Here is a 16649-nt window from a genome sequence, read left to right on the forward strand (position 1 = left end):
TAAAGGTATATTGAAGCCTAACAGATGGCAACGTTTTGTTTATTGTAGAGCCTCTGGAGGACACAGAAGACCCCAGCCATGGATCAGCAGATCCAGCAGCTGATATCAACCGTACAGTCATTGACTGCGGATGTACATCATCTTAAACAAACAAGAGAATGCTTCCTTGAGGCAACATCAGCAACAAGCAAGCTGTACCCCGCATTGCTCTCAAGTCCCGCCAGGTCTGTTGCCGGGAGGTCAATTCGACGGGAACCCACCTAGGGTGAAGGAATTCCTGGATTCTTGCGCCATACAATTCACATTCAAAGGTGCCTAATTTCACAGAGAGAGAGAGACTGTGTGGGGTATATGATCTCCAAGATGACAGGTCCCGCGCTCGCCTGGGCTACGCCTTTGGTTACTTCTAATAACCCTATTCTAGACTCGCATTCTGCAACAGCACACAGAGTATGTTTGGACGACAGGAAATCCTTGTGGCCTCGCAGGAACATCTCCTGGATATCAAGCAAGGAAACCAGGCTATCCTTGCGTGCATCAGAAAGTTTAAACAAATGGCACGCAAGACCACTTGGTCCGATGACGCACAAATCACCATATTTAGAAGGGGATTGTCAGAAGACCTCGAGGATGAGGTCTCCTGAGTGCACGTCCTCACTCCATAACTGAATTCATTGCTCTAGTCATGCAAATTGATTATCGCATGAAAGAGCGACGTAGTTAAAGAAGGAAGGGAAGGACCACCCGTCCTCCCACTGACTCCACCACAGTGAGTCGGTTGAGTTCCTCAGAAGAGCCTATGCAGTTGGGGGCGGCAGCAAGGGGTCAGTTGTCACCTGAACGTTTTCACAGACGGACCTTAGGACTCTGCATGTACTGTGCAGCCAACACCCATTCAGTTCAAGAATGTCCTATTGCCGTAAGAGGAACCATGGTTCAAGATCCTTTGCCAGATAAAGGTTCCTCCTCCAAGTCGCACTCTTCCCTGTGTACCAGTCCTACGGATACCAACATGCTGGTGCTTAAAGTGTCCTTCGCTTTTGGGGAGCGCATGTTACAAGACATCCCAGCACTTATCGATATCGGTGCGGCTGGGAACTTTATTGACGATCATTGGGCTGCCAAACATGGTGTTCCCCATTCAACCAAAACAGTGTCCATCTGTCACGGCCCAAATTCCAGGTGCAGGAGTGGCGCAAACCAACAACCCCCACTGCGGTATGGGCACCTGCAAGATGAGGTTTACACAGGCCACCGAGACCCCAGCAGGGAAAGAGGGTTAGGGTCTTGTTGGTTGGATAGGTCTCGAACAGAGGGTAACCGGATTAAGGGTTAGGAGAGGGTAAGTGGACAGGCAAGGGAACATAAGGGAAAAAAACAATAATACATGTATTATTGTCCCACACATACACACTGTGCTTTACAATAACTTTTGATGCAAAAGAAGCACTTAGCTCTGTGGATGAGTGCTGGCCTCCTGCCTGTGCACTCTCAGGTCCGGAGCTCGAAGCAGTTCATATGCTGCAAAAGAGTTTAGTATTAGTGACCTGTGTTAACTCACATAGGCGTAATACAAACCACAAACCTACAACTGTGAGGCATGCCACCTCTGGGTTAGTTAGTACTGGCACATGCACATTACACATTGAAGGTTAGTCTGCTCACAGAGCCTAATAGTGCCCAACTATAGTAAGTGGTTCAGAACATGTGGTCCAAGTTCGCCGCATGTGGCTAAAAGGGAATAAGATCCACCGTGCCGCCAAAGTTTTGCCATACGTGGCTTAACACCTAAAGCACTACGTGGTCTTCTCCACATCCGAATACACCGAACTACCCCCTCATAGAAGGGACGATTGCGCCATCGATTTGATACCAGACCAGCCTTTACCATTCGGAAGGATGTACATCCTGTCGGCCACTGAAAAGGAAGTTCTGCAGAAGTATTTGCAATCTAACCTAAAGAATGGTCTCATCACCGAATCCACCTCCCCAGCAGCGGCATCTTTGTTCTTTATTCCGTAAAAGAATACCTCGGAACTACGTCTGTGTATTGACTTTCACGGACTGAAAAAAATCAGTCCCTGATAAATACCCCATGCCGCTGATACTGGATATCCTGGAGGTGGTCCAAGGGGCCAGGATATATATTAAACTGGACCTTAGAGGGGCATATCGCCTCATTTGTGTCAGACATGGCGGCAAGTGGAAGACTGCTTTCCGTACTCCTTTTGGACATTATCAGTATCGGGTGATGCCTTTTGGCCTTTCCAACGCCCCAGCCGTCTTCAACGGTTTATGGACCATCTGTTCACGGACATTCTTCTACATTGTTATAATTTACTTGTATGACAGCCTTGTCTTCTCTTTATCCATCCAAGAACCTGAGAAACATGTAGGGGAAGTCCTTGGGAGACTACAACAGAACCACCGGGAAGTCCTTGGGAGACTACAACAGAACCACCTGTACTGCAAAATAGAGAAGTGTACTTTTCATCAGTCCCAAGTGATTTATTTGGATTATGTATTGTCTGCCGAGGGGATAGCTATGGATCCTGAAGTATTCCGCCGTTCAGAACTGGCCAACACCCACCTCCGTTAAAGACATCCAACGGTTTGTGGGGTTTGCCAATTTCTAGCAGCGATTCATACCACACGTCTCAGCTCTCGCACAGCCTTTGACTGCTTTACTTAAGAAAGATGTACCCTTTTCATGCTCTCTTACTACTCAACAAACCTTTGAAAAACTCAAGAAGCTCTTGACCACAGCTCCAGTTCTGATGACTCCTGACAGATGCTTCGCAGTACGCACTAGGAGCCATGTTGCTCCAAATAGATGACCAGGGTCTGGAGCACCCGGTGGCATACCTGTCCAAAACGTTCTTGCCAGTTGAACTAAACTACAAGGTTCTGGAGAAAGAACTCTTGGCCATCAAACGATCATTTGAGGAGTGGCGTCACCTATTGTTAGGGGCCTAACATCCAGTGGAGGTCCGGACAGACCATCACAACCTGCGGGTTATTCAGTACGCACAAACCTGTAACAATCGTCAGGCCCGATGGGCACATTTCTTTTCTCCGTTTAGGATCACATTCTCATTCATCCCTGGGAGAAATAAACTGCGGGCTGATGCGCTGTGCAGAAAGGAACCAATCCCCAATGATCAGTTCAGATCCAAACCCATCTTTCCAAGAGCTGCGATGGTACTACAAGTTGTTAGACTTCCTGACAAGCCTAAAGCAGCATTCTGGATCATTGATAAAGCAACAGCTCTCGCGGTCCACCCAACTTGCCTTGACGAAAGAGGAAGGGTGTTACTTCTATGGTCACAGAGCGTTTGTCCCTACCAAGTCTCTACAGAAGGACGTCTTCATTATGTGCCATGATTCCAAGACTGCTGGACATCGGGGCATAGCAAACACTCGAGAACTAGCGTTACGATATTTCTGGTGGCCCTTGTTGAGGAAAAATGTTGTAGAATATGTGGAATCCTGTCCGACGTGTCTACAGTCCAAGTCGCTGCGCCATTCTCCTCTAGGGGAATTAGTGAAGATGCCTCTACCATCACTTCGCTGGCAGATTATTTCCACCGATTTTGTGGTGGAGTTACTGCCATCGGGGGATATTCTACCATAATGGTCCCGATTGACACCTTCACAAAGATGGCTCATTTCATTCCCCTTTTCGGTCTCCCTTCAGCTGCCCAGATGGCTCTCATCTTTATCAGGAGGATCTTTTTGTTACATGGGCTACCCGAAACAATCATTTCGGACCGAGGATCCCAATAGTCTTCACGCTACTGGGAACAGGTCTGCCGTTTTCTTGGAATCTGCCGAGCCCTTAGCTCGTGTTACCATCCTCCGACCAACGGCCAGACCGAAAGACTTAATCAGACTCTCAAAGGGTATCTCCGTAGCTATGTTTCAGCAGCTCAAGACGATTGGAAAGACCTACTACCAGTGGTGGAATATGCCTACAATAACTCCTACCATTCAGCTATCAAGACCTCACACTTTGCCCCTATGGGTTTCACCCAACTTCATTTCCTGTGTTTGTGCCTTCTGACTCTAAATTCCCGGATGTGGACCATCTGATGGACAAACTACAACAATGTCCTAAATCGGCTAGAATCGCACTGCTGGAATACCAAGACCGAGTGAAGCTATTTGCAGACGGCCATAGGACTCCAGCTCCCGACATCAAACCGGGAGACTTGGTTTGGTTATCACGCTTTCTTCCCAAGACACCTGGTGCCCTCCAAATTATCACCAAGATTCTTTGGTCCTTTTCGGGTCTTGACCTCAATCTGAGCTGCGGCATTCAGGCTTTGTCACCCCAACGCATGGGCCCGTATACATCCCGTTTTTCATGTATCACAGTTAAAACCTGATAATCGGAGTCAGTTCCATCCTAGAGCCACCACACCTCCTCCGCCTGTCCTTACCATCTCAGGGCCAGAGTATGAGGTCGCTGATATCTGTGATTCCTGATACCATCGGGGAAGACTCCAGTACCTGGTGGACCGGAAGGGATACTCATCAGCGGAACGCTCATGGGAACCTGAGGCGTCGGTTCATGCACCTCGTCTGGTGAAGCGGTTTCACCAATGTCACCCGGGTAAGCCGGGGGGGGGGTACACCCCTAAGAGGGGGCATACTGTGATGGTTGTCTCCGCTCCTCAATGCAACGGCTGTTTCCCAGGCCAGCCTCCTATCAACATGGCAGCGTGGCCTTGCCGCAGTAGCAGTCTAGCTTTTTGCTCTGTGGTGCTTCCAGGGCAAGCCACGCCCCTATCCTCCACAGCCTATCCGGGTAGGCTGCAGATGGCTCCTCGCGTTGTTACTCTACTACGAGTGCAGTCACGCTTCGTAAGTTCTCCTAGGTTCTTACTTCCGTATCGCTGACAAGTGCTAACTTTCCCTCACTCTAACCTTGCCTTTGCCTTCCCCCTCAGACCCTTTCCTACTCTACCAGCATCCGAAACGGGAAGCAGACTCCTTTTCCACCGTCGCTGAGGCTCAACCGCCGTGACGAGTTGCGCCTCTCAACCCTGCAGTAGGTCACGATTGTTGGGATCAGCAAGCAGATCCCCTTCGTACCCTCGTGCCTAAAACGTAATCATTTCCAATTCTCGGCACAAAGGCGAACGCTCGGTCAGACAGCGGGGGCCTTTGTTACTACAATACCCAGAAGACAGCATTTCCCAGGGGGCGGTGCCCAGGCCAGCTATCGGTAAGAAATCAATCCGCATCCTGCCTGGTTACCTGCTGGTTTCTTCCTTCTCTTTACATACTCCTATTTCTTGTTTAGCACTGTCGTCATATATCCTGCTCGACTCCCCCTTCGAGTCATTTTCACAGAACAGGGTCAGCCTTGCCTATCAAGGGTACGATACAGACCTCATCAGGGCAAATATTATTCAGGGACCACCCACCGGATCCCTTGCTCTAAAAACCCTCTTCCCGTATTTCATGGCTAAAGCCAAGAAGGACCACGCGCTAGCCATCGCAACAAGGGATTCTGCACTTCGTCACCGCCCATCCTGAGTCACTGGAGTCCGCGCACCCAAGCAGCACTCCACAGGGTTTTCTCCCCATGAGGGTTTCCCTGGGTACCTCTGTGTCCAGGCCTTTGAGCAGGACCGCAGAGGGGTTTTCAGGAGAATTCCTACCGTCGGCTAGGTCCAGCAGCGGTCCCCATAACCACAGGTAGGTGGTCTTCTGAGTCTTCTCTGAGCTCTTATGTTTAAAGGTATATTGAAGCATAACAAGATCTTGTAGGAATCTCATCTCCTCCCAGGAGACGAAAGGAGGATGGCCCATAAGGCTTTTTCCCAACAGTTCTACGCCTCCAGTGGTAAAAAGACGAAAGGAGTAGCCATATTGATCCATCCAGCCCTGGGGTTCAAGAAGCTTCACCTACTCTGGGATACAGAAAGGAGATACCTGTCCCGCAGGGGTCCTGCATTTCTCCTACACTGTACAACCTTTTCACAAGATCACTATTCAAATACCTCGATGCAATGGGCATCACTTACACCAACTACGCCGATGACGCACAAGTCCTCATCCCCCTCACCGGAGACTACAAAGCCGACCAAAAAACCCTTACCTCCATTTACAGCACCATCCAAACCTGGATGGCTGAAAACTGGCTCTGCCTCAACAGCGAAAAAACAGAGCTACTTATCATCGGATCACCAGCCACAATCAATAAAATGGGGCCCCAATATATGACTCCTTCATCGACAACTGCCGCATTTCGGTCTCCAAAGCAGTGAAAACCCTGGGAGTCTACCTGGATTCTAACCTCACCATGGACAGACAGGTCGACGCAATCTCCTCAGCAGCAGCCTACCACTCAACTTTTTACTGCCGCAAGGCCCTGCCTCTCACAGGAAAACTCCCTCACCATCGCAAGAGCAATCATAGGCTCCTGCCTAGACTACTGCAATGCACTCCTACTAGGCACCTCAGCCAAAAACATTAAAAACCTTCAAAAGGTGCAGAACAATGCCCTCAGAGCAGCCACTGGAATCTCAGAGACCACATCTCGGCCACCAGAAAATCCGTCCACTGGCTACCTGTCAAGGAACGGATCCTCTTCAAATCACTGGCACTCGCCCACAAATGTCATCGCGACACAGCACCGCGCTGCCTTGCTCAGAGATTCTCTGGTCCCCCCCCCCCCTCAAACAGACCAACCAGATCTAGCCACACTAACCGTCTAGCAATTCCAAAAAGCATCAGAACCAGAGTAGGTGGTGCTAGCTTCCCAGTCCTCGCGGCCACCAACTGGAACCTGTTACCCGCCGAGATCAGAGGCATCGAGTCCCACCTGGGCTTCAGGAAAGCAATAAAAACTATGCTGTTTGTATAAACCCCACTCGGACATTGTCAACTGTATAACCTTTGTAAGGCGACCACCTCTCTCCCAGGCTAGGGGTAGACATGATCCCTTTAACACTTTCGGTCTACCCCTCCTTGTACTGCAACTAAGTCATTTTCTTGCAGTAGCGCCTCGATGCCTATGGGCTGTGTGGCGCTTTACAAATGCAAAAATAAATAAAATAAATGGGGCACAATAGGGGGGTCAAACCTACACAATCATAGCGCTATAGGCTCTCAACGAGAAACAGGACATATATATCACGGAGATACTACAGAAGTGGGCGGCTGGTGTGAGGGTCAGCTAATTATAGGCAGGGATTTTAACTGTGTGATTGACCTGACCCTTGACCAAACACTCCTTCCTACAACAGCAGACCAGAAAAACAGGCAAGCACTGGGGAAGTTCTTTAGAGATATGGGGGTCATTGAAACATGGCGGTTCTTCCAGTAAGAAAACGGGGAATATACGCATTACTCTGCAGTGCACAAAGGTTACTCTAGGATAAGCCTGGTCCTACTCTCAGCAACCTTGATCCCAATATCACTCTGATCATGCTTCAGTGTTGGCCTGCATGGAAGTGGGAGGGGAGGAGCGGAAAAGGCAACCAGGATGAAGATTAAATGAAATGATACTGAGGGACATAGCGCTTAGAGCACATATGGGGGGGACAATAAATAACTACTTCAAAGAAAATTATGATGGTGAAACAGACTGGAGGATATTCTGGTACACGGGGAAAGCAGTAGTCTGCAGAGAATTTCTCACAAGCGGCTGCTTGCAATAGAGAAGGGCGCTCGTCACACAGAAACTCGAAAGGGAACTAAAAGAGGCCGAGAGACAACATGAGACTCGACAGTCTCCTAAGTCGCTAGAAGAACTTAGGAACATTAGAGCCCAGTTAAAAAACCACACTGCAGACCGGGTAGCACTGACATTACTGAGCACCAAACAAATGTATTACATACACGGAGGGAAAGCAAACACATTTCTAGCAGCAAAACTGAAGAAACAAAGGGCACGAAATCACATAACGCAGCTTAAAAATAGGCAGGGGTAAACATGCACGGCAGAGAAGGGGAAACTAGAAATAATGGTAGAATTCCACGAGGAATTGCTAAAATGGCAACACCTCGACCCAGAGGGCCAGAAGTCCTACGTGCGGACAACGCCACTGCCCCAAGTCTCGGAACTCGACAGGAGCACACTAGGGGGTCTGATAATGGCCCAAGAGGTCAGTGACGCGATCTCAGCATTGCCCTCAAACAAAGTCCTGGGTCCGGATGGCTTGGGAAATGGTTATTACAAAACCTTCGGCTCACAACTGCTAACACAGCTCCTCAATGTCATTAGGGAGAAAGGGTCGGTCACTGCAGATATGGGGAAATCTATGACAATATTAACTTTGAAACTGGGTAAAGACCCCACAGAATGCACTAGTTACCTCCCCATCGCACTCTTTAACACTGACGCAAAGATCTATGCTAAGATACTGGCAACCAGGCTGATGAAAGTCCTCCCAGAAATCATACATGAAGACCTGGCAGGTTTTATCACGGGGCGACACACAAGACAATGTGAGACGGGCCATAGTTATCATCGACCTGGCAACAAGAACGAGACAGCGTTTTTCGGTAGCCGCACTAGACGCTAGACGGGCCTTTTCATAGCCTAGATTGGGAATACCTAAAGCTGGTACTAGAGTGGATTGGTTGCGGGCCCTAGTTCACAAGGATGGTACTAGCAAACTTTAAGATCCCATCGACGAGCTTTACAGTAAACGAGCAGGGTTCTGACTGAACAGATTACAATAAGGCAAGGCACACGACAGGGCTGACCGCTCCCCGCCGCCCCCCTTAATATTTGCAATGGCGATGGAACCCTTTGCGGTACAGATTAGACTAGACCTGGAAATTAGTGGAGTGGTATGTGGAGAAAACCACATAAAATCGCATTATATGCGGATGACATAATGTTGTTCATGAAAGATATTAAAAACACACTGCCCAAAAGCATGTAATAATTACCGGAGTTCGTCAGGGTATCCGGGTTCTCCATAAGCTACTCTAAATGAAAAGCACTGCATGTAACAGAGGAGGGTGAGATCATCGGGTTACTGGAGAAAACATACCACTTGATCTGGGAAAAGGATACCTTGGAATATCTGGGGATAAACTTAACAGGGGAAATGGGGAACCTTTTCAGAACTAACATTAAACCCCTCTGGAAACCACTACAAGACGACATGCATTGATGGGGAAACCCAAGAGTTGTCATTGTTTGTGAGGATCGCAGCAGTGAAAATGACCCTTCTCCCCCGACTGCTCTACGTGGTTGGATCATTACCCATAGACATACCGCCCGCATGATTAGAGAGCTACAAAAAGCAAAATTCTCCTTCATATGGCAAAGCAAGAAACCTAGGATACAAAAGCGGATTTGGATGCGCCCACCCCTTCACAGGGGTCTAGGAGTCCTGGACATAGAGAGATATGTACTGGCAGCCCACTTGGCCCCGATGTTGAAATGGGCGCGACAAAATAAATTGTATGGGTGGTGCAAGATAGAACTGTCTCCTAATATCCCTCTGAAAGTACTACGTGCCCTTAACACTGGAACTCGTCAGAAGGGGGGAAATCTACTGGAAACCACTAAGATGTCACTACGCAGTTGGGACAGAGCGATGGGTATAAAGAATATCCAGTGGGGGCTGGGTTCCCTAGCCCCACTAGCCTATAATGTGGATTTCACACCAGGTCTACAACAGAAATTCTATGAGGGTTGGAGGGGTGCGGAAACACTGACCTTAAAAGATATGTACTGGGAGGGGTTCCTTCTGCTATTTGAGGACTGCAAACAGATATATGGGGTTTGGGAGAAAGAGCTACAGTTGCATGCAAATTAGACCTTGGATCTCCCAGCTGATGGTGAAGAGGGCAGGCACTAGAACCCCAGTGGGTCTGGAATTAACCATGCAGGAGGGCAAGGCAGCGAGCCGGATAGCCAGAATATATAGACTATTAAGCAACGCACAAATAGTAGACCATCTACCATATAAAGAGAACTGGGAGAAAGATATAGGAGAAACCTTCACAGAAGAGGAATGGGGACAGATTTGGCTGAGGGCGCACAGATCATCCAAATGCACCGCGATCAAGGAAGCAGTGTATAAACTGTGCTATAGGTGGCATTTGACCCCATATCGCCTACTTAAAATCAATGCAAAATACCCCCCAGAATGTTGAAGGTGTGGTGAGAGGGGGGTGCCCTATACCATATGTGGTGGACATGCCCAAAAACGGTGATGTACTGGAAATAAGTGCTGGGTCACATTAAAGAAATAACGGGAAGGGACCTACCAATGAGGCCAAAAGTGGTTCTACTGGGAGCGGTATCAGACGGTATATAAGCAGCTTTGAGAAAACAAAGCTCCCTTACCACACACTTGCTGATGGCAGCGAGAATGACATTAGCACAGTGATGGAAGAATGAATCGGGACCGATAATAGCGTGGTGGTGGGTAAAAATCTGGGGGGGTTATGGCAATGGAAAAGGTATGTGCCCTAAAAGCAGGTAAATACTCGAAATTCCTAGCGGTGTGGAGCCCCTTCCAGGACTTTGTAAAGGACAGAGAAGGCCACTTCCATAAACCGAGGTTACTCAAACAGTCAAGTTCGATGAGACTCTGCAAACAAGCAAGGTTCTGCTTATGCAAATAAGACTGTAACCCAGCAACGGGGAAAAGACTCTGGATCCAAACAAGTTGGGGAAACGGGAGGGGGGCAGGGGGTACTGGTTAAGGGTAAGGGACACATGTCAGGGGATTATTGAAAACCCTTGTGGTGACCAACCAATTACTAAAGAGGGACATTGTTTGAGTACGGAAGGACATGTTAAATAATTGACAAATACGGTAATGTCTCTTCATGTTGTAATCTGCACATGCCCTCGTTGAATAAATAAACTTGGTAAAAAATAACAGTTGGGGTGACTGTTGGTGTTACTATAAATAAAGGGAAACGACAGAGGTTTGGAGGGATTTTTTTTTGTTCAGTAAAATCAGATGTAACCCATTCAAAGCTATTAAGATGCCTTGCAACACTTCAGAGCTTTTCTCTGCCTGGCCAATGTAGTAAAGGTGGGTGTTTGGGCCTATTGGTTGATTCTTATTACCTGAGGGTTCTCTATTGTCAAATAGTCTGAAGGGGATTTAGAGTTGGTGGGTCCCAAAACCTCACCAGAGGATGGAGAGGTAGCTCTAGTTTGGGCAGGTAAAAAGCATTGATTGTGCTTCTTAGCCCATAGCTGTAAACACATGAAGACATTTTACATTGTGTAAACCCAATTTATCTACTCCATGTCTGTTCCTTTTTGGTTAGTATTTTGTTTTCTTCTACCAATAACATCTTTCATTGGTATCAATTTGACGCCCCTGTGAATCTGATTTTATTTCTTTTTTTCATCCCGTGTAGTGTTATAATAAGTAACCAAATGAGCATGGGTGTAATTTTAAGGGGACGGGGGAATGGGGGGTGTGTGTGTGTGTGTATATGTATGTATGTATATATATATATATATATATATATATATATATATATATATATATATATATATATATATATATATATATATATTGAATTTCATTACAGAAGTTGAGGTCCTCTACAGATTTTCTAATTTTATTTAAAAAAATCACTAATAAGATGTCTCAAATTGCACAAATGTGGAATTTGAGTATCGAATGTAGGAATCCTTTTAATATTGACGAAATAAATGTAATTGCTTTAGTCAGTGATGTGATGGCTAGAAACTTTTTATGTTCCGAAGATCCCCTCCCCACAGTTACCTGAAACTTTGGCTTTTGCTGGTAACTTGACAGGTGACCGTGTTAATGTGAAACTTGTCTTTTATGATCTCTTCCTTCTTGAAAAGAGGAGTACTGACTGAGCTTGTAAAAGTTGGCCAAGTTTCCAGTCACACAAGAATGAGACCAAGCCCAAGCAACACTTTAGGAGTCCAGGACAACATGAGGAAGAGCTGAGAAGTGTACAAGGGAGGCGTAGAGACAGCCGAACCGCTGAAGCGGGACCTGAGGTAAAGTAGTGAGATGGAGAGCAGACTGAGAGGGGGCAAAAACATGGAACGAACACTGGAATAGGAGTTCATGGATGGATACAGGTCGTGATGAGGCAAGTCGGGGGCAGACCAGAGTTTGGAGGAAATCCTTCTCGGGCCAATCCTCTAGAGTGCACACTAAGAAAGGGACCCTGAAGAGAAAGGATATATTCTGAAACTGGGTGTTCCATTTTCTAGTTTACATTGAGAAAGTTATCAAAAACCTCTATATGCTATAAGCCATTGCAAGGATTCTTAGAAACCATAGAAAAAGTGAGCAATAGAAACCATAGCTTGAGTTTGGTGCAAGTTCAGAAGTAGACACTGTCTGCTGAGATGTGAAGGCAATCTCCCTAAAGACATTGATAAATGAAAGGCACAGAGAACCACTACTTACCTGGAATCGAAGAAGTCTGTAAAAGACATTGAGATGATTTACAAAGAAGCACAGTATGAATGCAAGGTTTACAGATGCTGTTAAAACTGCAAACACAGTATTGGCCACACTGATTAGAGTTTTGGACCACCTGATAATTTTTTCTTAATAAAACATTTGAATTCTGCTTACCCATCTGAGGTTAGAGATCTACTCAATAACTGATTCTACCAGTGCAATTTCTTTTCAACCAGTTTGTTATAGGTAAATAATTTAACCAGTTGAATACATGTGCCCACTATCTCTCTCTTCTTTTTCTAACTGCCATCAAATCATTAGAACATTGTACTGCCTTTTTATCCTCCACTTACCGCCCAAAAGGCAATACCGTTTTCAAACTAATTAAATTTTCTGAAAAACCCCAATTTCTATAATAGGCCCAAAACACAAAATCAGGAATGTCATTTAAATGCACGCATTCTTTGCCAAAAATTGAATCAATTGGTGTACAATTAGATTAACATGTTTTCTCCTTTTATAACCTTTGACAGAACGACATCAAGGAAACAACCATGGAGTTTTACGAGTCAACCTATTTTATAGTCCTTGTCCCTTCAGTCGTCATTACCATCATTTTCCTCTTCTTTTGGCTGTTCATGAAAGAGACCTCCTATGATGAAGTTTTGGCAAAGCAGAAGAAAGAACTGAAGCTCCCCCCTGTAAAGATGGATAAAAAGAGACCTGACAAGAGAAAGAATAAGCGAAAAGATGCCCACAATGGTAACCTTCAGGAGTCTGATTCGGAGAGTGCATTGGTAGACTTTGATTTAATTGATGCCTTGCCCATTGAAGAACTCTCCACTCACATTGTGTTGAGTGCAGCCGAGATGCCAAGCAACCTCAGAGAACGAAAGAAAAGGGAAAAGAAACAGTCAAAACATGTACAAGATGATCTACTGGCAAAAGAGAGTGATGGATCCAAGTTTACAGGCAAAAGAGTTGAACCTATTCCTGTTACAAAGCAGCCAAGCCCACCTTCGGAATCTATTGGAACCAAGAAAAAACCTGGGCAAAAGAAACCAATTCAAAGCAGAGGTATTTCACATAACAGTCTGTCAATCTAAGAAATGTAAACCGCTTTGTTTAGTGATTTCTCTAGTGCACATCTTCACTCAATATAATTTGTTCTAGTTTTGCTTAAAAGTAACATTTCTTTAAATGCTTTAGCTGTGATGGATGTAGACCTACAAATCAACTATAGCAAATATCAAGTTTGTAGTCCACTGTTTCTTCAAGAATCTCATATTTCATGTAAAACAGTCAAGAGAATGTGTAAAGTATATTTTATTTTTGATTTTGCCCAATAAATGCTGTCTTGCAAGGATACGGCTACTTTTTTGTTATGATTAATATCATAAATATCATGGCTTTCTTCCAAGACTACACATCTTTAGCTCAGGCTGTTATCCGGGATCTGCTTCAGGTGTACTACACCTGTGGGAGGAAGGGGTATGTGTTCCTGAAAGCTAGCAGCCGAGAAGTGTTCGCAAAACAATAGTACCATCCTTGCAAGATTGCATTGTCTTTTTGCTTTTTTAGTTTTGGCATATAGAGATGTCACTTTCCAACATATTAGAATTTTTTTTGCCATGGAATACACATGAAAGCTTGCCCTTTTTTCTTGTGGACCAATACAGTAGAATCACCAGTGACTCATTCCGAATTATGTATGTATATTGGTGTCTTTTTTTTTTTTAAGGTGATTTTAAAACCACAATTTCTGCCAGAAAAGGACTATCTGAAAAGTAGTTTTTGTTGAGCTATTAAGTGTATGTACTTGTGTATAGTTTGTTTCTCCTCCCTGCCTATTTTCCTGACTAATCAGCTTCTGATACTGCTTTAAGAAGGGTAACCCCTTGAGTCCGGGTAACTATCAGCCCCTCTCTATGGTAGACACTACAGGGAACCTATTTGCGGCCTTTCTATTGGACAAATTGCTTTGTTGGGTAAATAACATTGGTCTGTTTGACAAATTTCAATCTGGCTTTTGTCCAGGATGCAATACGATTCAAAATATTAGACTGATGGACCACTTGAAAGGTAAAGCTTTTGGAGTAGATAATCCAGGCCTTTATGCTGTGTTTGATTTTCAGGCGGCCTTTGACTCCATTAATCGTCAGCTTTGGTTCAAGATGAAAGATATAACTGCCCTAAAGTTCTATTATATTTGGTCAAAACAATGTATGAGGTAACTACCACTCAAATACGTTTGAGTGAGAGTGGAGCACTAACAGAGCCCATTGACATTATAAGAGGGGTCAAACAAGGATGTACATTGGCCCCTATGCTTTTTAATATTTACCTGGCAGATTTACCCAAGATACTGGCAGAGCTCAAAGGGTTTCCCCCAAAAATGTGCAGTTATCATTGTCCTTGCTTAGCCTATGCCAATGATCTAGTAGTTATGGATCATACTATAGGGGGTTTTACTGGAGCCCTAAAGAGACTTTGGACGCATGCAAAGGAGAATGATTTATCTATAAATATGACCAAGACAAAGTCAGTTTTTTTTTTCTCCATGTTACATTTTATTAACATTTCAAATTTTTTCCATAACATTGTAACCCCCGCCCTCCCTGAGAGTCTGACCGTCTGTGGTGGGGGTTCCTTTTAAGTTCCTTTAAGTCGTTACCTCTTAATGTCAGTTAACGTGGTTTATTCCACTAGGCCTAGCAGTCTCATCCTCCTCGGGCATCGGTTCCCCCTTTCCCCTTTTTGAAGAAACCCCAGAATCCAAGACCAATCCCCCAGAAAGCCTTGATGGTCTCCTTGCAGAGAGTAGGTAGCCCATTTCAGTACAGAAAAGTTCCAGACTTTTCCTACCCATTCATGTTCTGTTGGAGGGTCATTTGATTTTTATCTTTGCGCCACCCCCAGCGCCCCTGCCATCATCGGAATCACAAATATTTTGCGCAATGCTCTGGAGGGCAAGTCTTCCAGCTTTCCCCATAGCCCCAGTATAGACAAAGCCTGTTGCCCCTTCCCTTCAGACCCAGTGACTCTCCTAGTGCTTCCAATATTACACTCCAGTAATCCTGGGTATGAAGGCAGTCCCACCAAATATCATTCCAAGTCCACACCATTCCACATTGGTTCTTATGAAGGTTGGACACTGAGGTGTAAAATGTATGTATCTTGTCTGGAGCTAAATGCCATTCTAACATGAATTCCACCCATATTTCCTGAATTTGTAGGGATCTTGTTTACTTGGGTATGTTAGCCCACAGTTGCTTCCGTTCTGTTGCCTCTATCTCTTGGCCTGTTGCCCCGTCCCAGGATGTCCTGTACCTTCTCTCCCTTGGTTTCTCCACTTGTTTGAGTGAATAAATTGCCCCCACTAAGTGTTTATCACCACGGTCAGACACTAGGCATTTCTCAAAAGGAGTTAAGCTGTGCGTTGCTCTCCTCTTAATGGGCGGTTGCATGACCCAGTGCCTTATTTGAAAGTATCGGTACCTCTCTGATTCTTCCACTCCAAAGTCTACCTTACATTCAGAGAATGATTTAACATCTGGCCCCACAAACGTGTCCCGGATCTTTGACAACCTCCTCACCATGCCCCAAAGCACTTTTCTCTATACCCTGGGGCGAAACCTGGGTTGCCAAAAATTGGTGTAAATGGAGACATAAATGTGGTAATTTGGGCCTGCCTTATTAGTTCATCCCAGGAGTCCCCTCCCACCATCAGTATCCTGTTGTAGTACATCTATTTTGGTCTGTCTCCCTTCGGTTTCCACAGTACCTCCTCAAGGTTCTCCCCTATTACTGCCTTGTTCATGGCCTTCCATATCTTTTCCTGGTCATATTTCAGCCAGTCCCTCAATACTCTATTTCTGCCGCCATGAAGTATATTTTATAGTCCGGTTCCCCATAGCTCCCCTATTTCTGGGCATCATCATAACCTTTCTAGCTATCCTCGGTCTTTTATTATTCCAAATAAATTTCCCGCCCTAAAGAGAGACATGGACCTGGACAGGGAGAGTCATAAAGTAATACAGCAGCTGCGGCAGAATAACCATCTTTAGGACATTAATTCTGCCCATGCAGGTAAGCGTTAGAGGTCACCAGTCTACCAATATATTCCTTATTACTTCTAACAAGGGCATATAATTGACCCAAAAGAGTTCTTCCACCATTTTAGTTAACTTTATACCCAGATAGGTTATGTACTTCTCAACCCATCCATATGCAGGCGTGCCCTTGAGACCCACC

The 16649-nt window shown here is 45.6% G+C and overlaps 1 protein-coding gene across 3 annotated transcripts in view; it reads left to right on the forward strand.

Annotated features, from left to right (window-relative positions):
* Positions 1-16649, forward strand: part of KTN1 (kinectin 1) — a 3101875-nt gene that overhangs the window by 87242 nt on the left and 2997984 nt on the right. For all 3 annotated transcript variants that reach the window (XM_069637667.1, XM_069637665.1, XM_069637666.1), the window contains exon 2: positions 12929-13472. In XM_069637667.1, the coding sequence (XP_069493768.1) occupies positions 12950-13472 (523 nt within the window). In that variant the 5' untranslated portion in view covers positions 12929-12949. The remainder of the gene's footprint in view (positions 1-12928; positions 13473-16649) is intronic.

The sequence above is a fragment of the Ambystoma mexicanum genome, chromosome 14 (genome assembly GCF_040938575.1).
Source record: "Ambystoma mexicanum isolate Mex_15411 chromosome 14, UKY_AmexF1_1, whole genome shotgun sequence".
NCBI classification, from domain to species: domain Eukaryota; kingdom Metazoa; phylum Chordata; class Amphibia; order Caudata; family Ambystomatidae; genus Ambystoma; species Ambystoma mexicanum.